This window comes from Corvus hawaiiensis, chromosome Z (assembly GCF_020740725.1).
Source record: "Corvus hawaiiensis isolate bCorHaw1 chromosome Z, bCorHaw1.pri.cur, whole genome shotgun sequence".
NCBI lineage: Eukaryota > Metazoa > Chordata > Aves > Passeriformes > Corvidae > Corvus > Corvus hawaiiensis.
Genome location: NC_063255.1, coordinates 34,398,522 through 34,423,437, shown reverse-complemented (window position 1 = coordinate 34,423,437; position 24,916 = coordinate 34,398,522). Strand labels below are relative to the sequence as shown.

At 42.0% G+C, this 24,916-nt stretch overlaps 2 protein-coding genes across 2 annotated transcripts; one reads left to right on the top strand and one right to left on the bottom strand.

The window, feature by feature from the left end:
• Positions 1-349: 349 nt before the first annotated feature.
• On the bottom strand, positions 350-9,458 carry LYRM7 (LYR motif containing 7). Its single transcript, XM_048292395.1, has 6 exons — positions 9,338-9,458; positions 8,844-9,202; positions 6,692-6,764; positions 5,995-6,065; positions 3,425-3,506; positions 350-879 (listed from the first exon to the last, which is right to left on the bottom strand). Exons 1-6 carry the CDS (start codon positions 9,456-9,458, stop codon positions 803-805), a joined length of 783 nt encoding a protein of 260 aa, XP_048148352.1. The 3' UTR covers positions 350-802.
• Positions 9,459-13,043: 3,585 nt separating this feature from the next.
• On the top strand, positions 13,044-17,035 carry HINT1 (histidine triad nucleotide binding protein 1). The gene is made up of 3 exons (XM_048292513.1): positions 13,044-13,237; positions 15,822-15,926; positions 16,698-17,035. Exons 1-3 carry the CDS (start codon positions 13,127-13,129, stop codon positions 16,860-16,862), a joined length of 381 nt encoding a protein of 126 aa, XP_048148470.1. The 5' UTR covers positions 13,044-13,126; the 3' UTR covers positions 16,863-17,035.
• The last annotated feature ends 7,881 nt before the right edge of the window (positions 17,036-24,916 follow it).

The following is a 24,916-nucleotide window of genomic DNA, read 5'->3' as shown; positions in this document are numbered from 1 at the left end:
AGTTAAAATGGAAGTGAACAGATAATTGTGATGAATTCCACAGAAGCAAGTAAGTATCCTTTAAAAAAAATGCAAACTATTATGGTTTAGTACTCAAACTTTTCATATATTCACTCTAGGCAAGTTCACTTGCAACTAAACAGCAAGGCCCTTTTCTTGGAAAATGCCTCAGTCACTCAAATGATTACAAGTTAAAACACAAACCCTACATTCAGAAACTATATGATCTAAACCAACATCCTTAGATTATGTCGTGATTGGGTTCTCTTGTGCTGTTGTCTGAGAACTAAATCCTAACATTCTGGCTCATTCCAAGGTGTGGAGGAGAAGAAAAACACTAGACATGCTCTCCCATCTGTCAAACACGAATCATTTATTCAGACAAACCTTTAAGAACTCTCTCAGGCATCACAGGATACCAGCGTACAATTAATGACAACTTCAGAAACCATGCTTTTGGTGAAAAGCATACATTTAATGTTAAATGCCACAAGATGTTTTTCCATTACTTCAAAGAAGCTTATGATTGACAATAAGCTTAAGAATAAATATTATCAGTATTAAGTACTCCATTTATTTTTTACATAGCTTTGAAAAACTCTGGATTTCTGGGAAACAGTCTCTGTCTGACAGCTGTCATAATCAGAAACACTCCTGGCTGAAGTAACACAATTCAGCAGTGTACTTTTAAGTTCTGTGGAAGTATTAGTATCTTCCACAGAACAAGTATATGATAGTAAATAGCATTCAAGAAAATCAGTGAGTTGATTTTAGTCTCTTTTTTCCTGGTAACAATACTTCCTCAGGATTCTTGCTTTTTTGTTGGTTTATCTAAGTAAGGAGTGTTGTCTTGTAGCACATCTTTCCTGGGTATGAGTACTGAAATAGAAAAAAAAACCCAGTAAGACTATAATCTTATGGAAAATACTACTTAAAATTCTAAAGTTGTTTTCACATTTACATACAAAAAATCAGGTTACTAAAATGAGGATCTGAACTTCTAGTAAGTGTACAAGCAGCATCATTACATCTAACACAAAAGCATACTAAGATTTTACTTTCAGCTGGTCATGATAATGTTTTCCCATTTCCTTTTATAAGCATTAAAATTTTTGATATCATTAAGAAGCCATAAAAAATTATCAAGTCTTGCACTAACTTTTAGCAGGGGGGGAATGGCATTTTTTTCAAGCCTGAGTCATATTATGCTTACTTCAACAGTTTCAAAACTGAATACTGGATTTAATTTAGCTCTCTCCCCCAAGTCTTGGAATCTGATCTGTAATATTTATCTTGTCACACCTACTTTAAAGGCCAACAGGAGAAGAAAGCACCTAGTGAAAGTTACTGCCACTATATTGTCACAGAACTGACTATTCTGTGTCCTTTGTTACTGGGTCCCTGTCCTATGTTTTCTCTCCTCTTCCTTCTGTTGCTGATACACTTGGCTGTCCTGATTCCATCCCTACACACTCGCACAGGATTAGAATACAAGCTAGTATTTGAACATGAATCCATGTGGCTTTTGCAATGGAAGTTCTGCCTTACAGTCCCTGCTGAAGTCCTCTGAATGGCTCTTCGGAGGTTGCCACGATATGTTTGGATTCCCAGAAGTCCCTCAATCAATGCTTTTATAAAACAACAGCCTTATTATGACAGAAGTCTTGCACAGATAAGTCACTGGTTAAACTGTAAGAAGTGAATAATAAATGATGAGGCCATCCATTGGAGTGATGTCAAATGTGGAGTTCTACAGGTATTTCTGTTGACATGTCACTTACAACATATTTGTAAGTTACCTGGGAAGAAAAGGTTTTTAATATATTATCCTGAACAATTTCATTAAGAAAATGGCTTACTGTGAACAATGGCAAGACATGCTTAAGACTTGACTGAGTAACCACTAAATTGATAGACAAAATTACACCTAGAGACATGCAATGCAGAGCGGTCAAGAAAAGTACTAATTTCACAAAGTAAGTGGTAAGTTCAAAACTGATTATGACTACTCTGAGTTTAATGAGTACAATTTTGTAAAAATAAATACATAATATGTACACTTGCCAGCCAAAAATTAAATTTAAAATTAGCAGTGACTATTAGCAGGAATCCAGTTGAAAATGAAAGAGAAAACATTATTGTGCCATTGCTGTGTGTATAAATGCCTCCTTGCCCACAGTTTTACAACAGTGCTCAGCTCTGACTGAGATAGCAGGGCCTTAACCATCTTGAGAGATAGAGTTGAAAAGGGTGCAGTGAATAGCAACAGAATAATCACAGGCATTCACCTGTTGTTTCTGAGAGAAGCTGTTTCATGCGGGAAGTGAACAAAAAAGAGGCAATAAAGGACTTAAAAATTCATGAACAGCTAGGTGAAAATGAAAAGTAATTGAAGAGAAGGCCATTGAAGATAACTAAACCAGAAAACATCCCTGGCTCAAGAAGTGCTGCCAGGTGTGAAGAGCTGAAAGAGGTGCAAGTTCACTTTGTCTGTTCCTATTCTTCCAACTGTTATCTGCCTGGAATCACTGTGGAAGACTTGACACTGGTCCAGACATATCTTTGGTCTTGATCATAACTGCTGTTTTAAAGCCAAATGTTTAACCAAACCTAAAACAAAATTGTTACAAAACTTGACAGACAACATTAAACAAAAGGAAACAATGTACACAGATGAGTATTTCCCATATTCTCTGCCACACCGATGTATGCTGAGCCTACCTACTACTTCTCTTTTTGACTGTTAGATAAAAGAACTGCTAAACCAGGAATCAAGATTTCAGATTTGATAGACTTTGCATCAAGGCCATCACTGTGTCACAAATCTTACACAGAATAACCTGAAACTAAAATAGTTGGGAAAAAGTTTTGGAAACGAACACTCAATCCTCAAAGAAAAAGCTGTTTTATGGTCAGTGTCAGAAATAAATGAAATTGTGCAAGTGAGACGTTTCAGGAGTACATACTGCACTTGCTAATTCTCCTAGGCAGCTTCTCCCTACTTGGTAGAGCATGCACCTACAGATAGATACTGTGGCTACTGCCTTCAGACATACGCTGACTGACTAGCGTGTACACGCATGCTGACTTGCTATCTAATTGCTGACCTTCCTAATAGTTATAGCTAGTTAAGGGCATCAAAAGTAACTTCTGCCTCTTTTCTACTAGCCCTCATGCTTCAAAACATTTGTGTAGAAACTTTGTGCCTTTGAAACCTCCACCTGTCCTAGGTATCAATCAATCAATAGCCTACATTAAGAGTTTCAGCAGAGAACAACAGACATGCTATTTGCCTCACTACCCCTTTCCTTATTTTAACATTCTATATTTATTTACTAAACTATTATTTTAACTATTATTTTACTATTATAGTTTATTTACTATAACATATACAAGTATCTCTTTAGCATGCAGTCTTACTCACCTATTTTGTCAGAATCTGTGTGAACCGCCTGAATAACAGAAGTTCTGAGAATCACTTCAACATCTGAAGCTATTTTCAGAAGCTAGCAAAAGGAATAAAAAGAGAGGAACAACAGAGTAATTTAAACTATATATGACTATTTCTGAAGATATTTTCCATACTAGACAACTATTCAAATAATAAAGTCATTCAGTTCTACTATTCAGTTACTTATGTACTACGTATATACTGCTTTTGCCTTGGGCATTCTGGAATAACTTAGAGATTGAAATGTAAGTGGCCTTGACATGGAGCACATAGAGAGGGAAAGTTCAGCTCAGTAACATACACCAGTACACACATCTACGTACCTGATCAAAACTGCAAATGAATAAGGTGAAATGCAAGTACAAAAACAATTAACTAGTTCCCAGTGATCAAAGATACTGCGAATGCCTCAGTAACATTTGACTTCCCTTGGTGAAAGGGCAATCTCATTCTTTCAACACTACTGCTCTTGAAATAAGGAGACAAAAACAAGGGCAAAACACGACAAGAATTAAGAATACTGAAGTTTCATAGAAAAGCTATGCAGAAACAAGGCACTACCTAAAGATTAGCAGAGGCATTAGTATTTGGCAAAAGGCCTAGAATTCCTTCTCTCACTAAGAGGATAAGCTGGAGCACTCTCGCTAGCTTTGCTGAGCCATTAAAAGAAGTCTAATACTTGTTTGCATGATACCTGTACCAGAAATAAGTGAAACTGTGCAAGTGAGACGTTTCAGGAGACATGCTTACACTAGGAAGTGGATCTCTGCAAAGGCTACAGCTCAATACTTGAATCTACTTGACTGCATTTCTACTCAGGCTTTCCCCTTTTATGGGCTTGGAGCAGGTACTGTCCAGTTACCCCTGCTGAAAAGCCCATTAGCAGCCGGGCTGCATGCTCCTGAAGCACAGCTTCCTCTTCAGACTGATCTTAAGGGAATTCTGCTAGTTGCTCTGACACTGCTCTACAAAACAAGACAAATCACAGGAAGTGGAATAACCAAGGTACCTTTGTAAGTGCACTCCTGATCTGAAGTCAAACTGGTGCATTAGATTCAGCTGCCACATTTCTCATTCTCATACTGTAGACAGTTATCTTCATCTCCTTATGTCACTGCAAGCTTGCCATGTACAAGTACACACAGATACAAGTACTTGTTGATGTATTAGAATACACTGTAGCTTTCTATTTTGGCTCGTCAATATTCCATTTTTTAGTTGCTGTCCAAAGCAGAACACTAACAGCACCATGTTTATGCAAAGAAAGTGCCCAAACTTTCTCAAGTGCTGTAAATAATTTGATTCAGTTTCTTTGCAACCAAGTCTATTCAGTGTGTACATGCAATAAATATGACAGCTTCTGTGATGTTCTAGGAGTGTGTAGCTGGGATGGAAGCCTAGTATTTCTTTCACTGACATAGTTAATCAACTAACCCGTATTAAAAAGTTACATATGTGTATTTTGTAGGTTGCCAATTACAACAAATACAGATTTCAAAATTACAGCAAATATTTTTCCTGCACACGTATTAAAAAAACCAAGCCTTAACCACATAATTTAGCTAATGAGACAGTAATAACACAAACACTGAGTATTACTACAGGAGGCTGATAACGAGCTGAAATTCACAAAGTCCTAACTAAACGGTCAGAACTATTTATGCTGCTGTTCAGTGGCTGGTATGAGGAAAAGGTTTACATTCATTTCTGCAAGGGACAGATGTAGGCACTTTACTCCAACCAGTGCCCAGTGACAACGTAAACACAGTCTCATATCAAGCTGAATGACAAGGACTAAGTTATTCACTCTGTATGGATGTTAATAACTAAAATTATCTAAAATACAGAAGTTCCATTTCAGGAATCAGTAACTTTTAGAAAATATGACTCAGCAAAAAGTGTTAAGGTGCCAAATGAGCAAAGGTTACTAACTTAGTGAGTGAACAGAATGCTCTACTTTTAATGCATGATGAGGAAGGAAGCAAAAAAATCCCTGTAGCATAATTAATAAATACTACTACTAAACTATACTACAATCAATCATAATAATTTTCTTATTTTTTGCCTTCCACAAAAGATTCTGACTCATTTGTGATCTGTCAGCAACTGAGCAGATTGCTTAATTTCTCCGCATGTTTCTGTGTTTGTCTACACAACAATGACCCAGTAAATATAAGTGACCACAATGCAGATAGATATTATGAGCAAAGCATAAAATATTTACATGAAAATAGCAACTATAAACATTTTCTCCTATAATTTTATTAAAAACTTCAGAATAATCACTTTGAACTGTCAAAACACACTTTCAACTTACATGTTTTTCCATGTACAATATTCTGCAACATATTATTAATACCACTGGAGGTATCTATATATTTATAAACAAAGATCCATGCAGAAGTCTTTCTAAGCCAATCTGATTTTTGTGATGTCTCAATGTATTTACATTGGTTTAGAGATCCTTTAAGTAAAAAGCTCATTTCTAAATATTTTTATGCAAAGTGGAAAAAAACCCCAAACAACAGAAAACAAGAAAATACCTCATTTATCTTCTCTTCAGATTTCTCGTCTCGGTTATTTCTGAATTCTTCATTTATCTTTTGTCTTGCAGCTAAATAAGTAAACAAAAAACTAAAGTGTGAACAAAAATTGCATTTTGAATTTGTCACTGCCCCAAAGTTAAGAATCTTAAGTCCTTTATGGCACCTTCCTGGGGCACTCTGATCAAAGTATTTCAATGTAAGATTTCCATGTAATTCATGTGATGTCACATTTTAAGTTGACTGGTATACAAATCAAATAAGATTCACTATTTAGCATTCTGTATTGCATACAGAATGTGGTTTACTAAAAAAAGCAGGACTAATCCCTTGAGGAAAAACCATACAGAGAGAATTAATTCTAATGCTTAGTACAGTTAAACATGCTTTGGCTGGACTGAAGAGAGTAAGTTAAAAAACAAAAGAAAAAAATCTCCCAGGAAGATCAGGAAGATTCAAGAAAGAGATGTGTCCCTTCCAAAATATGGATTGGGTGCTTGAATCTAAGAACCATTTTTTTTGTTTCAAATTAAAGGATGCCTGGTTATGGACACACAAGTTTTCCCAATGATTACTTGAAAAATACGGAAGAGAATGTAAAGAAAGATTATGTTAAGAATTCTCTTTCTCTGTATTCTGAGAAGGAAGTTCCACAGAAATACAGGTAAGCATACACCGCATAAAACAAGTATCTCACCTTCAAGGGCTTTGGTATCATTTTTAAAAACTTCTTGCCGTGTTCTGTGCAACAACTTAAAAAGCTTCAAAACCTGCCAATACAACATCAATAAAATTTACTTATTTGCTAGCAGGATTGTTAGCTAAAATTAACATTTTACAATTGAAAATGTTTTGGTTGAAATTTCATGTTCTTTCCACTTAGTACAGAATTTGATAAGGAATCAGTATCTAAGACGTTTTACTTAAATTCCTGATAAAAAAATCTTGCAGTCAAAGCAGATGTAATGTCATCAAAATCTTAAGACAGGTCTAAATATTTCACATCACCCTACGATGCTGGCACCACAATCCTAAATAATTACTTGGCATGATGGGAATATAATCCTGCAAATACATGGACACATGCATTATTTATTGTGCCAACATCAAATAAACCCGACAAACTGGAATAACTCTAAAAGTCAAGTTACTCGAAGGCACTGTCAAGGGCACATCAGAAGATATTCTCCAGCTACTGAAAATGACAGAAATAAAAATGGCTGAAGTATTCTCATATAATAATCTTCTACAGGTGGTGCGGCAAAACCAATGCAGAGTCCTTCCCTTAAATGTAACTGCCAGGTCAGCAAATGAAAACTTCAGTAAAAGCAAACACTCAAACGATTAGGATTTACAATGTAGAGAAGACACACCTGAATATGTATGAAGAGCAAACCCTCTGAGAATCACAGCTCACAGTCATGTGGTTTAGTTTGGTCATTCATACAGACTGTAATGAACTACTGAAATCCTCAAGTCCTTAGGAGACTTCTTTGGTGTTTGCCAGAGACTGAAAAGAATCTCTGACAGGCACCGGAAAAATGTAATCTTGATAACAGTATGCCTTTTGACGCTCCTTGTAGTACTTCCTATCATGTTTTGGCATCTCTAGAGGGCACAATTCCAGGTAATTCATAATAGTCTTAAATTGCTTTCTCACTATTAGTTATTCCAAATATTTTTTAAAAGGACATAAGAGGAAACACAGGGCTGTAACTCAGAAAAAAAACCAGAAAATGAACAGAGCCATGTTGTCTTTAATTACACCATTCCCTAGATGGGTGAATCTGTGGAAAGTAAATTCACAGAATTAAAACACAACAAATAAACTTCTTGCTTTACAGATTATTTTAACATCCTAAAGTTTTTCTACCCCACAATATTTTTGCCATCCCTGCAGTTAGCAAATTAATATTACAAGTTGTTTTATGTGGAAGACACGTATGGTAAAACTTGAAGTTTTCTGATAGTTATTCTGAACAATTTGATGAGCCATTTTCAGGCATCTTCCTGCCCTTACAGCAGTCTACAGCTTCCTCACAAGGTGAAGAGGAGAGGCAGGCACTGATCTCTTCTCTCTGGTACTCAGCGACAGGACCCAAGAGAATGGCCTGAAGCTGTGTCAGAGGACACTTAGGCTGGGTACCAGGAAAAGGTTCTTCACCCAGAGGGTGGCTGGGCACTGGAACAGGCTCCCCAGGGAAGTGGTCACAGCACCAGCCTGACAGAGCTCAAGAAGCTTTGGCACAACTCTCTCAGGCACATGGTGTGACTCCTGGACATGGTCCTGTGCAAGACCAGGAGGTCGACTCGATCATTCTTGTGGTTCCTTTCCAACCCAGGATATTCTCTCATCCTATTTCTGCAAGCTCCTCCTGAAAAATTTTCACTACACCTGCCAGAGAGTAGCTGTATTAGATGGACTTGATCGAGACATGTTAAAGTAGACTCCTCTGACCTCCACAGTCACCTGCTTTAACAGGGAGCTCCAGGAATACCTCAGTCTGTTGTATTCCCACAACTAGGCTTCAAGACACTTCTGAAAGAGGTACTGACAGGATATCACACCGTAGTAATGAGAGGGTTTAATAATTCGTTAAGTCTTTGTTTTTCCCTACCTTACTCTCACGAGACGTGCTTTCGATGTATTTTAACCTCTGCTTATCACATCTCGCTTCCTTTTCCCGCAATAGCCTTTGCCTGCAAACCCCTACTTTTTTCACCTAGTTTCGTGTCCTTCTTGTCCTGAAAGCCTATGTCTTTTGTCTCTACCAAAGCTACAAAGCTCCAACCTCCGAGCACGCCAGCGGGAGGCTCCCGCAAGGATAAAATGTATGTGTGTCACTCGCCTGCCCGCGGCTCCCCATGGCGGCCGCCGCCCGCACCGGCCCACCGACGGAAGTGGCGCACCGGAAGTGACGATCCAGCTGGTGCCGCTGACAATGCTGCCCCGCCGCCCGCCGCCGCCGTTCCGAGCAGCCTTTGTGCCCTCGCCCCGCTGCCTCCGCCGGCGGGGCTGACGCGGCCGTCACAGACTCACAGAAGGGACTTCCAGCTCGGGCTGGAAGGGACCACAGTGGCTCATGTAGTCCAACGTCCCTGTTCAAGCAGAGACATCCCAGAGCACATGGTACAGGATTGTGTCCAGACGGTTCTACCCTCACTGGGGGACCCCACAGTGTCTCTGGACAATCCGCTCCAGTGCTCGCTCACCCGCACAGCAGAGTTGTTCTTCCTCGTGTTCAGGTGGAACTTCCTGTACATCGGTCTGCCTCTTGTCCTATTGCTGGGCACCACTGAGAAGAGCCTGGCTCCCTCCCTTCACATACTGACAGACACTGACGAGGTCCCCTCTCAGTTTTCTCGAAGCTGATCAGGCCCAGCACCCACACCCTTTCCTCGTAAGAGAGATGTTCCAGTCCCGTCTTCACTGCCCTCTGCTGGACCCACTTCAGGAACTCCATGTCTCTCTTCTTCTGGGAAGCCCAGAGCTGCGCACAGCACTCCAGATGTGCCTCACCAGGACACAGTAGAGGGTGCGGATCACCTCCCTTGACCTGCTGGCATTGCTCTTCCTATTGCACCCCAGGACACCACCGGCCTTCTTGGCTATCCAAACAGTGCCAGTCCTCGCCATGCCAGGGTCTGGTGGGAGGCTGCCACTGCATGCAGGAGGAGCTGAAGGGGGTCCATAGTAGGCAGGCAGTGCTGCCCACAGGCTCCACTCAGTCCACTGGAGCTGCCAGTGGCCCAGGGACCCCTGCCCTCTGACGGGAGCCGTGGTGAGGACGAGGGGCTGCTCCCTGTACAGCACCCCCTGCCGAAGGTTTGCAGACCACTGCCCAGGGTAGCACAAAGACCAGTGTGCTCTACTCTTTCTTCTGAACAAAAAATCCAGTTGTTTCAAATGGGTAACTGGACAGCCATCAGTTTGTTTGCAACACCTAGAATGGCAAATAAATGATGATGTTTGCTGTTGCTTCAAATCAGTTTTTATTTTGCCAGACTGTTTCCTTGCTCTTGCATTGGCAACTGCCTTGCCAATGGCAGTTCAGAATCCTTCCTTACTGGGGTGCCTTCTCCTTTCCTAGTCTATTTTTTCACCACTACAGAAGAAAACTTGTGGTTACAATTCCTTGTTTCTGCACTTACCAGTAGTATCTCAGGATCTCTCCAGTTCCTAGGTACCCAGCTGTACTTAGAAGAGGCCAGCTGCACTTTTCAAGGACATGTTTGGTTCCCAAAATCAAAGCTGCCAAGCTGGCAGGCTTTTTTTCTGCTGGTGTTATCTGACAGGCATTTTTTTCTGTTCAGTCATTTCCCCTCTCTAGTCAGGTCACCTTCTTGACTGCTCACATCAAGTTCCCCACAGCCCTGGCTTGCCTTATTCACACCCTGGCTGACCACCCCAGCCTTGCCCTGGCCATATCATGGCCATGTTTGGTACTTCTAAAAAACTGAATTGCCATTCTCTTGAAAAATAAACAAGCTTATAGTTCAGTAACACATCATTCAGCATTAGCTTAAAGGCAGCATAAGGATTTTCTGTGTAATCAGCTTTACTGTTCACTAGACCTCTAGCTTCAATACACAGTCCATTTAATCGTTTAACTGCAATTACATTGTAAGCTAATTGAAATATGGGAACACTAAACTATTACTCAATAATTTTAATATTTTATTGTTAATTAATACTCAACTGCAAGCATCTATTAAATACTCCTTTTTACTATGTAACTCATAAATAAACTCGATCTGTTAGCAGAAGTAATGTTTATTCATAGATTTATTTCCAAGAATAATTATTGCAGATGTGAATGAATGAATTACACCCTTTGAAAGGACCTTGTTTTATTGAAAATAATATATATTTTGCTGTTTACATGGTGAGACACAAATATATGCTGAAGTCAACTATACGAAAAAAAATGTTTTTGCTTTTTCAGAGAAACCTTTAGCTTGTCTCTTTATGTTTTCTCTTAAGATAGAAATATGCTTTATAGACTGATTCCACGGCAGCCTGTGGAACTACTTAAAATATATTACCATGTGCAAATGGATCTAAAATAAGTATTTGTATGTTAAACTCCTGAGTCTGTCTAGCTAGTAATATCAGATCTTCTATTCTTTCACAAAATACATTTAATTACTGAGAATATGGGGGAATAAAATGAATCATTTATTTGCTGAATAACCATGGTTAGACAACAATATAATTCAAAAAAATTAGTCTCTGAAGCACTTATTTTAATTGTCATAAAGCTCCAATACCATCTGTAGGACATATACATGTCAAAATATCTTAATGCAGAACCACCAGCTGAGGAAGAGAATATAATTTCAGTGTTTAATGTGCTTTATCAGAGTTTTGTTCAGGATATCTCATGATAAACTATTTCAGAGTTATTACCAGAAATATATGACAAATTCTGGTCTTTTTGTAATAAGTTCAGGTAATCAGCTGTGGAACCATATTAGGTTTAAGCCACTTAGCAGTATTTATTCCCTGCCTCCCTCCAGCATGCTTTCCTGTGAGATTTTTGTCTAGAGAAAAATATATATAAAAAAAAAAAAAAAAAAAAAATATATATATATATATATAAATGTCTATGTTAATATCTTCCTAGACAAATCTTCAGGGAAGTCAATCTATTTTATTTGTGAGGTTTAGAAAATCATAGAATCTAGAATGGGCTGGGTTGGAAGGGACATTAAAGATCATCTAGTTCCAACACCCCTACGATGACCAGGGACATCTTTCACTCAACCAGGTTGCTCAGAGCTCCATTCAGCCTGGCCTTGAACACTTCCAGAGATGGGGCATCCACAACTTCTCTGGGCAACCTGTACTAGTGCCTCACCATGCTCACAGTAAAGAATTTCCTCCTCATATCCAATTTAAACCTCCAATCTTGCAGTTTAAAGCCATTCCCCCTTGCCCTGTCAGTACATACACTGTAAAAAGTCCCTCTCCTCTTTCTTGTAGGCTCCCTTCAGGTACTGCAAGACTGCAATTAGGTCATCCGGAAGTCTCTTCTTTTCAAGGGTGAACAATCCCAATTCTCTCAGCCTTTCCTCACAGGAAAAGTGCTCCATCACTCCGATCATCTTGGTGGCCTCCTCTGTACCCACTCCTACAGGTCCCTGTCCTTCCTGTGCTGGGACCCCAGAGCTGGATGCAGTGTTCCAGGTGGGGTCTCACCAGAGCAGAGCAGAGGAGCAGAATCCCCTCCCTCCCCTGCTGCCCACGCTGCTTTGGATGCAGCCCAGGACACGTTTGGCTCTCTGGGCTGTGAGTGCCCATGGCTGGGTCATGTCCAGCCTCTCACCCACCAGCACCCCCAAGTCCTTCACCCCAGGGCTGCTCTCAATCTCCCAGCCTGTGTTGACAGCAGGGGTGGCTCTGATCCAGGTGCAGCACCTTGCACTTGGTCTTGTTAAACCGCATGAAAATTAAGCTTTGTTGTTAGTCTTCTAGGTTTCTGAGGTTTTTTCCCTGCTTTTTTATTTCTCCTATTTCATGACTGATGTCATATGTATTTAAAAAAAAGCATTTACAACTAGATGTATAAGCGTGTAACTTTTCTGTTGCCCTCTGTGAATTACTGCTTGGCCATATTGATTCGTTTGTTTCATGGTTACGAAATTACTTGTGTGCGGAAGGGCTGACACATTAAACTGACCTTCTGCAGGATCCTGATTCCAGGAGCACCAAACACCTGCAAACTTGTATGGAAAAGCTAACGGCAGCCCAGCTCGGAGCAGTCTGCAGAAGCTTGTTCCAAGAAATCACACAGATATTTGCGTTGGATTTGAAAAGCAGTAGTTCTGCCTTCAACAGCCTCTCACGGCATCGCACTACTTTCTGCAGAATTGGGTTTCACTTCGCAGCGTTGATTCCTCCGCGGAACCTCCAACAGTTCCTCCCCGCTGGATCCCTCCGCAACTCCCGGGTCAGGGAGGGCGCGCCAGTGCGGGGGACGGGACAAGCAGGAGAATGACAGGCGGAACCACCAATCAGACAGGCGGCAACGGCCGACAGCCGGCGTTGGCCCAATGAGCGCCGAGGGGGCGTGGCCGCGGGAGGAAGCTGCGGCTGAGGGCCGGCTGGAGCCGCGCGGGAGCCGCCGCCATGGCTGACGAGATCAGCAAGGCGCAGGCGGCGCGTCCTGGCGGGGACACCATCTTCGGGAAGATCATCCGCAAGGAGATCCCTGCCAACATCATCTACGAGGACGAGCAGGTGCGGGCGGTGCAGGGGCCGGGGGCGCCGTGGAGGCGCTCGGGAGAGCGGCGGGGCGGGCGGGGCGCCTCCTCGCCTTCCTGCACCGTCCCTGGAGCTGCATCGGGCTCCTGGCCAAGGGTCGAGGGTTCTCACAGCTGGTGTAGGAGGGTAGCCGTGAAACCTTTACCACCCGCAGGCAGCCTCCTTGCGGGTTCCGAGCACCACAGCTAGCTGCTTTTGCAGGTCCCGATGTCCCTCTCAGTAGCCTTACGGAGGTTATGTAGCTCTGCTGCCAGGCTTTGGCAGTGAACCTCCGAGAAGGATTGCTGGTGCCTCACAGCATGTTAGGGCCTAAATGAAGTAATCAGCTTCAGAAGAAATGCAGCGGTTATTTCCAAAATGTAAACTAGCTACTATTCAGTATAAGATCCTCTGCACTTTTTCCCACACCCCCTTCAGATTGAAATACAGGAGCCCCATTAACAGGAGTTTTTGCTTTTGAAATAAGGTATTATTCTCAGTGGAGAATACAGACTATAAGGATTCAGTTTGTCAGATTTATGTGTGCAAAAATCATGCGTAGCTTGAAACTGTTTTCTTGATAGATGGCAGAATTGTTGCAGTTGCCATCTGCTCTAGGGAATATTGGAAATGTTCACTGCTTTCTGAAAGTCATGGTTATGTTACTGCTCTGTGTTTATGTGAAGGTATGTGCTCTTTCTTTACCCTGGTCAAAGCTCTGTGAGTTTTTCCTTCAGCTGTAATGGCTACAGCAGAGTAACCTGAGCACTACTTGATTAGTAATTGACTTCGCTGAGTGTATAACCCACTTTGACAGCCATTTGTGCAGAGTATTTTCTGGAAGAGTCATTACCTGCAGTGCCTCACTTGATTTTTACTTCAAAGTGCACAGAAATGTAGAGCTTCTAGATTTTAGTTGACTAGTGGATGATCTTCAATTAATTTTGTTGACTTTATGGAGGTCTTTTTAGAGGTGGCTGGAAGTGTTAAAAGGAGAAGGGTAAGGAAGGCCTTTAATCAATAACTGACCTTTAGAGAAAAGGAAGTACCGAAAAGTACAAAGTCTCTGTGGAATTATGCCCTATCATTCTTTTTCCGGTTGAATCTAAACTTGCTGAAATGAAGTTTGGTTTCCCATGCACTCATGAACTTCTGTGGTTGTGCTTTTTCCTTAATGCTGCTTCTGCTTTCTGTACCATAGAAAACTATTAGCTTCCAGTCTTTTGCTCCTAAATTCTTTGACGTGGTTTGGCCATTTGCATTCTGCCTCCATGGGACTATATAATAGAAAAGCTGCTTACAAAATGGTCAACTCAAAGTAAGATTTATTTATTTGGGTGCACATTAGTTTTATTCATCAGTTATTTACTTACTGTCCTTCTCTGTTTGGAAGAAATGAGCAGTTCATCAGAGATTCAGAACTTCAGGGCATTATCTTAAAGATACCTTAAAACTGGACAGATTTGGTATATAAAAGATAAGCTGTATACAAGATCAATGCAAGCTGAGTTCAGGCGTTTCACCACTTTTATTCTTGACAAAAGCCATGTTTCTTAGTAGAAGAAAAAAGCAGTATAGTTGCAAAGAAAATTAACTTTATTGATCACAAAAAAAGTATCTAGGAAATAAGTATTTTGAAGAATCTAGATACGTGTTTTTAAGTATACACTCTCTGTGACATAACCAATAACTACCAGGTGTTTTGCTGTTAAATGTGGTGGGTAAGTCAGAGATGTCCTTGGACTAATGATGGCAGGGTGCCTGCTGTGCATCTGCACGTTTGTCAAGGTTGCAGTAGCAAGTCCCAGTTTTGTGGTCGGCCATTTGTACAAAGAGATACAGCTTCATTTTCTCTTGTCTATTGGTAATTCCTAATTGGAGATTTAAGTGGTGCATGCAGTGTCTGATTGGTTGTAATTTTGGTATTTGTGTAACTTCAGCTGAGATTCAACTGCTCACTACAGACAGTTGTTTGTATTTCAAAAGTGATGCCTCTCTCTCAATTTGAGAATGTCTGAAGCAGAGCCGGTGTTAATGCATTACTGTGAAATACTTTGTGCTGTTGAGAACAGAAGTTTAATATGGCTTCGATCACGTAACTTCAGGATCTTTGGAATTGCCTTGCTGTCTTTGACCAAGGAAATATTCAGGCATATCTGGAAGATGATTAGCAACTCTTTGCCATTTATTTTATTAAACATGGTGTTAATAAAAAATAAGTAAGCATAAGCATACTTTTTATAGGCATGCATGCCAGCAGCTCTACTAGTTGTTATGCATGTGTTGAAATAATAAATCTTGAACCTGATTGTGTATTACTTTGCTGAGAAGGCTGTAGATTTTAAACAATGCTTTAGAGAGTAGTGTTTCTTTTCATACCAGCAGGTTTTGGTAAGTAGTGTTTTGTGTTTAGAATTTAAAGGATGTAGAATAATATATCACTCAAGAAAAGCTACCATCTCTGCATGTGTTTGAGGTATGCGATAATCTGCTGAAGTATGTATTTAGTGAGGCATATTGATTTGAAACTCTTACCTTTCTCTGAAGCAAGTTATATTTTACCTGTTTGCTGTTCCTCCAGTGCCTCGCGTTCCATGATATTTCACCCCAAGCTCCAACACATTTCTTAGTGATTCCTAAGAAGCCAATTGTCAGGTTGTCTGAAGCAGAAGATTCTGATGAATCTGTAAGTACTCTAAAGGTTTTCTGTATACCAAACTGTGCTTCTTATTACTTCCATAAAGTACTAGGCTGTCCCTTTTTCCTCTTGACATTTCAAAGAGGCAAAGTAGTTTTCCGATACTATAATCCTTGTCCTCTAGCTTAAAAAGATAATGGAGTTAAAGTTTTCCAGTAAAATTAGCTAGAGAAAACAAAATATGTCTGTATGTGTGGATTTCCCAGGAAAAATGAATTGGTATTTGTTATCTTATAATCCTGATGTCTGTTTTCATCGTTTGCATGCAAGAGTACTTGCTCTAATGTGGGCTTGGGGGTCGTTAGCAGGTCAGAGATGAAGAAAAGGAAGGTTAGCTGAGAGGTGCTGAATCTTTCATTTGTAACTATAAACATCGAGCTCAAAGATTTTGTAAACTTTACACGGTAAAATAAAGTTTCTTTTCCACCAGAATTATGTATGTTGTCTGAAGAAGTAGTTGGGGCTTTAACCATGTAATAAATTTAGATTCTCTGACACTTGTAGTCTGTTACAGCCTGGCTTGAAACTAATCAGTAGTTCTATTTTCCCCCTATATTATGCATAGTCAGTCTTTATAGTTTTTCTTGGGAAATGTCAGTTGCAGGCAGACAAGAATTTGAAGAGCAGTGGCTGAATTTCTGAGAATTAACTTACTGGCTTATTGGTTCTTTGCTCTCATTCCTTCCCCTCCTGCTCTTTCCCCTTTTCTGTGTGTTTTCTGTTTGTTGTTTTTTTCTTTTTTTTTTCTTTCTCCTCCAGCTTCTCGGGCATTTAATGATTGTTGGCAAGAAGTGTGCTGCTAACCTGGGCCTGACCAATGGATTCCGGATGGTTGTGAATGAAGGGCCTGAGGGTGGGCAGTCTGTCTATCACGTACATCTCCATGTTCTGGGTGGTCGTCAGTTGGGCTGGCCTCCTGGCTAAGATTTGTACACCACAGGAGTTAACTGCATGCATACAAGTTACCACCAAATAGATTTAATATGTTGTCCATCAATCTAGCCACTGTTAGTGTATTGTTTTTTTTAATGTGTGTCTGCAGAGGGTAATAAATGCTCTGAACAATATTCGCACAATAAAGATCAAGCATGTGGGAATCGTCTCTGTCTGGTGTGCATTACTGTTGGAAACAACTCTGAAGTTAAAATTATGTCCTCTGGAGTTTAAAGCATGTAATGTGTTTCGGTCTGCTAACAAGTCTTCTGTAGGTAGTGATTTGCCAAGGCATTTGAAACCTGAAGGTGCAACCGCTTAGCAGACTGTCGTGTCTTTTGGGAAGAAATCTTCTAAGCTTTTTGAATGTGGTATGTAAATATTTGTAAAGCCAGTGTACGCTGCTGCTGACACTTTTTTAAAAAGTGAAATTCCAAACATGCTCTTCAAGGGCTGTGTCAGTGAACTGCAGTGTGTTGGGAGCACACCCTGTTGGAGCTTGCTGTCAGTGGCTGCATTGTAAGGCTCAGTTTTTCCAGTGAGAATGGGTGAAACGATAGTCTTCATGGCAGCTGTGATAGTTCTATAGCACATGGGTGTTGGGGTCCCTCCCCTGCCATGGAGCCCTGGTGGGGGAGCCCTGAGGGGAGACACAGGGTTTCCCTGCCCCTGGTCGCCTTTGTTTCCCATTGGTTGGTTTGTGTTCCCCGGGGTGACCAAGGACCCTCGAGTCCCGTGACTGCAGAGTTCCTGGGACGGCCCTGGCCATGCGGCTGGAGAAATAAACATCTCTGAAACATCTACCACGAATCTGTCCATATATACTTCGTTTCCACGGGACTCCTGGTTTGAAATATACTTGTTGCAGTAATCCCCACTGCAACAAACTGGTGGGGAATGCGGGCAAGATACCGATCCCTGAAGAAGATTTGTGAGTAACATAATCGCTCTAGACCTCTCCTCATCTTGGTTTGGATATTCTCTCTGGACTATGGAGGAATCGTGGGAAATGGGGCTCTCTGAGCCACAGAGAAAAATATATCTAGAAGTAAAAGGAATCCTTGAACAACAAAACAAAAAAGTAATGCAACCGGGAGATCTAGAACACTTTTTCATCTGGCTTTTCAAAAAGTTCTCCTGTATTTCTCGAGACTTACTTTTTAATATCGAACCTCCTGTGTCTTGTGAGGGGTGTTTCTGGGACGAGATCTGGGATAAAGTATGGGATCAAAGAGAAGCTTTCCGTGCATACCTTATAATCAGGGAAGCTCTTGAGGAGCATTTGTATGGTCCCATTACCCCTAAAGCAGAGGATCCTACTTATCCCGTGGCCGAGGCCACGCGGCCGCCATCCCGGGAGCACATGACTGCAGCCGTGCTGGCGGAGGTGCCTGCGCTGGATGCGCCCAGCCCCCTCGGGAGCGCGTGCCTTATCGCGGACCCCATCCCTGTCTCGGGGTCCCCGGCCATGCGACCACGAGTGAGGGAGCGATGCCGCAGGCGCTGCGGGTGCCGTGGGCCACGAGCAGCCAGGAACCAGGCATCGGCGTGGCAGGCCACTCTGAGCACACGGCTCGGAGAGCCCTGCAGAGGGAGAAGCGGCGGTTTCCACAGCGACACGAGAAGCCGCGCAGCGCCGAGCCGGAACGGGGCCGCTCTCAAAGCAGCGTGGAGTTTGCGGAGCAGAACCGCTCGCAGGGCGTGGGGCCGGCGGCGATGGCAACGCGGGGCCGCGCAGAGCCCAGACACGCCGGAGCAGCGCCGCTCGGAGGGTGAGGAGCAGCTGCAACGCGGGGGCCCGGCCGAGACGTCGGAGTCGGCGAGGCAGCAACCACGCAGGACCAGCAGCCACGACGAACACGCAAGCACGTGATAGGAGGAGTTATAGCAACGAAAGTCACAGGAACTGTGAAATGGTACAATGTGAGAAACAACTATGGATTTATAACATGAGATGATACAGGGGGAGATCTATTCATCCATAGAACTGCCATTAAAAGGAATAACCCTAAAAATTACCTGCAAAGTGGAGGAGATGGGGAGGTTGTGCGATTTGATATAGTGCAAGGAAAGAAGGGTTTACAAGCAGCAAATGTTACTGGGCCTGGGGGTATTCCAGTCAAAGGCAGCCGTTATGCACAGAATTATAAACGATATCCATCCCAGCAATTTCCCTACCCACAGCCTACTTCCCCCTTTTACCCTATACCCAATATGTACCCCTTCCTAAGTTTACCCCATCCCCAGTTTATTCCTAATCCGTTTTTCACCCCATGGCTTCCCTATACAATTCCATTTCCCTACAATTCCTCTCCGGTACCGAGGGGGGGATGAAAAGGGGGAGGGAAGAAATTAAACCCTCTCCTGCCTCAGTTTCCCCACAAAGCATGCCCGGAGAGTTCTGTCTCCCTTCTGTCAGCCCTAAGATGTTCCAGAGAATCTGTTTGGACATTTAAAGACTCAGGAGGGTGGCTTGTTTTGTCTTGAAACTGTTCTTGTTATGTTTATCCAGTTGTTTTCATTCTCCTTTTATTAAAATAAAACGGGTGAGATGTTGGGGTCCCTCTCCTGCCATGGAGCCCTGGGGGGGGGGCCCTGAGGGGACAGACACGGGGTTTCCCTGTCCCTGGTCACCTTTGTTTCCCATTGGTTGGTTTGTGTTCCCTGGGGTGACCAAGGACCCTTGGTCCCGTGACTGCAGAGTTCCTGGGACGACCCTGGCCATGCGGCTGGAGAAATAAACATCTCTGAAACATCTACCACGAATCTGTCCATATATACTTCGTTTCCACGGGACTCCTGGTTTGAAATATACTTGTTGCAGTAATCCCCGCTGCAACACATGGGTACTTAAGTTGTGATTTTGATCAAATTGAGGACTTGAAATGAAAAAACTGAACTGTTGTAAGATGGTCAAGGCATTTCTTGGCACATAAGCAGCATGATGTAGTATGCATATATATATATATTTTAGATTCCAGATTTTAATGAGCAGATCTCCTTCAGTTAATAGTACTTTCTCTGTGTTGCTGCATACAGCTGTTCATGCAACACAGTCATCAAATCTCCCAAGACAATACATTTTCTTGTAGTTAGGGTTACATGTGTGTCGGCCAGTGTGAACACAGAACAACTGTTCTTTCTGATAAAGCTGTCACAACTAAGTAGTTTTTATGATGAAAGATGCTTAAAAGCCTCAGATGCCTTGATAAAAGCCGGTTATTTGTGAGCATCAAAAGTGTTTAAGAAATGTGTGAGTGTGTGTAAAGGGTGTACAGGTAAAGCCAATTAAATGTATTTTCTGTTCAGGTAAAACTTGAAAGTTTGGTAAAGCCATTTGAGTTCATTCAACCAGAAGATACTCTGTAAGTACTTCTGAATGTTCTGAGCTTTCAGAATTTTTACCCTAAGATGTGTCTTAAACTGGAAAGTCAGCTAGTGATTCTGAAGGGGCTTGGTCTATAATTGAGTTAGGAATAAACAGGTGGTTCTGCAGTGGTAGCATAATGGCTCTTCTCCTGTGTAACGTGCATAGAAGTGAAGAAGACAACCACCCAATCCTCAGAGGTACAACATCCCTGAACAGAAGCTGAATGTGTATCAAAAGAATGAGGTATCACTAGCAGACACAGTGGGGCTGCAGTAAAGGTTTGTGGCTGGGAAACTGGCTATCAGAGTAAGTTCATGGAAGGCCCTTAAGGATAGTGAGATGAACCATCGGCATCCAAATATGAGAAGGGGCATGTGACGTGTGTACTTTGACTTTTCTAATTTCTGTTGTATTGTGATTTTTTTTCACACTGGCATATGTGATTTGAAGCATAACTGGTGAAGTTTTTGCTGGTGAACCCTGTATGAAAGTAACCCAGTAAAACTTCTGTTTCTTTACTTTGAATCTTGGAGATGTACTTGTAGATGTATGTGCTTCGGGAAGGTAAAGAAGACTTCCAAGTGAGGGCAGAACCATGAATCTGTTGCAAAGGTAGCCATGAGGCCAGCTTCCTAACTAGTTTAATTGTGCTTAGGTCTCAGATATGTACCTTCTAGATTGATGCTCAAATGATGAGTAGTACTGAAACCTGTCAGACAGTGGTATACTCAACGTGGGAAAAATATAATTGGAGAAAACCTTTTTTTCCCCTTATTTGTGCATGTAGGAAGTGGAAGAACTGGGCATTAGTTGACTTCTACCTCTCAAAAGTACTTGTCAGTCTGTTGCTAAAAGGCAGACCAGGCTCCTTGTCATGAGTTTTCTGCTTGCATTGCTTTTACTTCTGTGGTGAGGTGATGACTCCAGTGCAGCTGCTTTGTCCTTAGGGCCACTTAACAAAGTGAGGTGTGTTAACTGCATCACAGGGGGGCAGCAAACTTCATCTTAGTAAAAACCAGGGCAATGGACATGAGAAAGTAGTTACACTACATATATCCCTTTACTCTACATTAGTGATGGATCTGAAACACCCAGTGGAAGATCTTGATCTGTTTTCTCAAGTAATCAAATGCAGCTGGATGACAAAAGCCTGTGAGCAATTCAAGGATTTCACCTTTATATAATCTTCATGGGCTGAAGGTGGAAACAATTTACCTGATTTAATTACAGGCTGATGTATAATCTGTGTCCACTTAATGGGATGATTGAGCTAGGCAACATCTATTGTTAATCTCTGTAAACTCCCTGAGGTATCTGGAAGGTGTTCCAGCTTATCAAGAGATAAGCATGGAGCGGAGAGTCTGTTTGGAAGCAATGGGGAATTTTAATGCGCCTTGTCATTTCAGGAAGATTGCATTATTACTGTAAGCTGTAGTGGTCTCTGGTGGAATTTGTGTCTAATCTTCCAGATAATACCACTGTTACATCACTCGTAATCAGAGACAACCTGTCAGAGAGAGCAAAACTGCACATGTGAAATTTATGTCAGTTTTTAAAATGCCAGATACTGAGTTTGAAGTAACACTTCCTAGGTATGAAATTTGGCATTCTTTTGGGTATTGAGCTGTCCAGTCATGTTGAGTCAAGTGGTCCACATGTACCCATGGAGTTCTTGAAAATCCCATGACAGTAACAATTGCAGGTTTGAGTAAGTCGTACTGACTGAGGCTGCAGTTGTCTTATTTTTTCCTTTCTGTTTGCTGTTTTCTTGTGTGTTAGAACTCATTTTTGTGGACCACACTCAATTTTTGTGGCATTTCTCTCAGGAGCACTGTGTTGATATTTTATTTGGTTATGTTTGCATTTGCTGTGGATTTAAATACAAAGTTCTGTCTTGATTTATTTTCTGCTCCAGTTACTGGGGGGAAAAACAGCCATTGCAACAATTCCTTTTACTTCTTAACAGATAGGAAATGTCTGGTAAACTAGGCAAAATTTAATCTTGTTTCGTTGTCATTTCCAATTACAAATTTCTTTCCTTTTAAGAAACTCTGTATACTCCAGCCAATTCACAGCTGAACTTGAAAGAACTGGGGGAAAAGCAAAACGTAGGCTAATAGTGTTAGGCAGAGCTGTTCGCCAGTTTTGACCATTAGGTATGTACCCTATACGTATCTGTCATCAAGGATTTGAAGAGGAAGTGTGTGATTTCATTGGACTGTGATGTGCTTACACACGACACTTGGGGTAGTTGCAGGGCTGCCAGGTGGGAGAAAAGTCTTGAACCTGAGTCTAAAATTCAGTCTTTTAGGTAGAAGTTGAAGAGGGAGTGGTGATGTAAGAAGTCAGTGCTTCAGTAACTGGGTTAGGACCATGACCCTTTGGTGATAGGAAAGTTGGGAAATACTCCTTTTAAGTGGGAAGCTTCAAGACAGCAAATTGTCCTGAGAAACAGAAGATCCTGAGACAAAGAATTCCAGAAAAAAAAGACTACCTCTTCTCTACTTGTGGTAAAAGTGAAAGAGAACTGCGTGCAAAGGATAAAAACAGTATTAGCCTGTAGGGTGTTCTGTATATTGTAAACCCAGCAACACCTGTGAAGGTTGTTGTACTCCATGATCTTGGAGGTCATTTCCAACCTTGATGGTTCTGTGATTCTGATATGTTACGGAGTAGATGTGAGCGTGGCTCATTTGGTCTTGCTAAACTTACTCAAACACAGTCTCACTGGACAGAATGCTCTTGGGATGTGAAGGGTAAAGGGACAAAAACTGAGGCTGGAGCTGTAGTTGCTGACCTCTTTTTTGTGAAGGATTTGTGCTGTTGGTCAATGTTGCTGAAGGTCAAGGACCAGTCAATCTCTTACAATCTCTTACAGACTTCAGTAGCAGAGAAGACAGTTGAAAATAATTATACACCAAAACAATCAGGTATTTTTACTTTGTTGTCATGGTAGCTGTACTTGTGTCAAATTTTCATAGAGCAGAATCATAGAATATCCTGAGTTCAATCATGGACTCCTGCTGCTGTGCAGAACAACCCAAGAATCACATGTGCCTGAGAGCCTTGTTCAAACACTTCTTGAGCTAGACAGGCTTGGTGCTGTGACTACTTTTTGAGAAGCCTTTTCCAGTGCCCAGCACCCTCTTGGTGAAAGACCTTTTCCTGATATCCAATCTAAACCTCCCCTGACTCCATGCCATTTCATCAAGACCAGTCACTGGTCATGAGAGTGAAGATATCGGTCCCTGCTCCTCTGCTTCACCTTGTGAGGATGTTGAAGACCTCAGTGAGGTCTCCCCTCAGTCTCCTCCAGGCTGAACAGACCAAGTGACCTCAGCTGCTCCTCGTAAGGCTTCCCCTCCAGACCTTCACCATCCTTCTAGTCCTCCTTTGGATGCTCTCTAGTAGCTTCATGTCTTTTACATTGTGGCACCCAAAACTGCCCCCAGCACTCAAGGTGAGGCTGCCCCAGTGCAGAGCAGAACAGGACAATCCCCTCCCTTGCCCAGTTGTCAATGCTGTGCCTGATGCCCCCCAGGACACGGGTGGCCCTCCTGGCTGCCAGGGCACTGCTGACTCATGTTCAACTTGCCACTGACCAGGACCCCCAGGTCCCTTTGTGCTGCACTGCTCTCCAGCTTCTTGTTCTGAGGTCTCTCCATACACCCAGGGTTGCCGCATCCCAGGTGCAGAATCTGGCACTTGCCCTTGTAAAACTTGATACGGTTGCTGATTGCTCAGCCCTCTTAATTTGTCAAGGTCTCTCTGCAGGGCCTCCCTCTCTGTTCTTGAGGGAGTTGACAGTTCCTCCCAATTTAGTGTCGTTGGCAAACTTAATATTCCTTTGAGTCCTATGTCCAAGACATTTATGAAGATGTTGAAGAGAAGTGGACCTATTGAATTTTGTCAATGTAAAAATTCTGTTACTGTGAAGAAGATAATGAATTTTCTAGAAACTTAATAAAACATCATACTAATGTTTGAAAGATGGAAACTATATGTAGAAAATTCCCGCCCTACTGTGTCATAGTTGAGAATGAGAACATTCTGCCTTGTCTATGGCTTACATTTTGTAGAAAGCTCTAAAGGGCCCTGGAATCCTCTTGCCAAACAAGAACAGGTCTGTCAGTTCATTCGTGAAATACATACCTGCTTCAGGTACTTTTCCTCTCTTGAGAGTGCCAGTCTTTAAGTGCTGTTTTACATAAGCAAGGAGGTATGATCAGTATTGTAGACAATGTCAGCTAGCACTTTCTGAAGCATCTGGTTGGACCCATAGGCTTTAGTCCCTTATAAGGTCATTTATCCTTGCAGAGTGGGGATACTGCTTCATGTCCCTATGCTTCTTACTCTTATAGCAAGATCTAAACTACAGCATGTGGTGTGTGTGGAATAGCAATTCCAGAAGCGTAATTTCAGGAAGAAAATATCTGTGGGGAAAAGGAGAAGGAGAGATGATGAGAAAAATACCCTTTTTTTGCATGGTATTGTATATTTCTGGTGTTTTTCTCTCTGCATACTTTTCTGAGTGCTCAGGTGTAGAAATCTGGAGCTGAAGTTGCGTAGCTCCCAAGAGTGGTTGCTTCTCCATGGTTTAGCTCCATGCTAGGTAGGGGTCTCCCCCTGTCAACCCGATGGCAAGCCAAGGGAAGCTCAATGCCTTGATTTGCAT

What these genes read in the sequence shown, in the direction of transcription:
- LYRM7 (XM_048292395.1), bottom strand. Translation starts at nt 9,458, where the DNA reads ATGGAGTTCCTGAAGTGGGTCCAGCAGAGGGCAGTGAAGACGGGACTG. An exon ending in GAAAACTGAGAGGGGACCTC is followed by an intron (nt 9,203 to 9,337) that starts GTCAGTGTCTGT and finishes TGTGCGGGTGAG; the next exon opens with CGAGCACTGGAGCGGATTGT. An exon ending in TGATACCAAAGCCCTTGAAG is followed by an intron (nt 6,066 to 6,691) that starts GTGAGATACTTG and finishes TTACTTATTTAG; the next exon opens with CTGCAAGACAAAAGATAAAT.
- HINT1 (XM_048292513.1), top strand. Translation starts at nt 13,127, where the DNA reads ATGGCTGACGAGATCAGCAAGGCGCAGGCGGCGCGTCCTGGCGGGGAC. An exon ending in TCATCTACGAGGACGAGCAG is followed by an intron (nt 13,238 to 15,821) that starts GTGCGGGCGGTG and finishes CTGTTCCTCCAG; the next exon opens with TGCCTCGCGTTCCATGATAT. An exon ending in CAGAAGATTCTGATGAATCT is followed by an intron (nt 15,927 to 16,697) that starts GTAAGTACTCTA and finishes TTTCTCCTCCAG; the next exon opens with CTTCTCGGGCATTTAATGAT.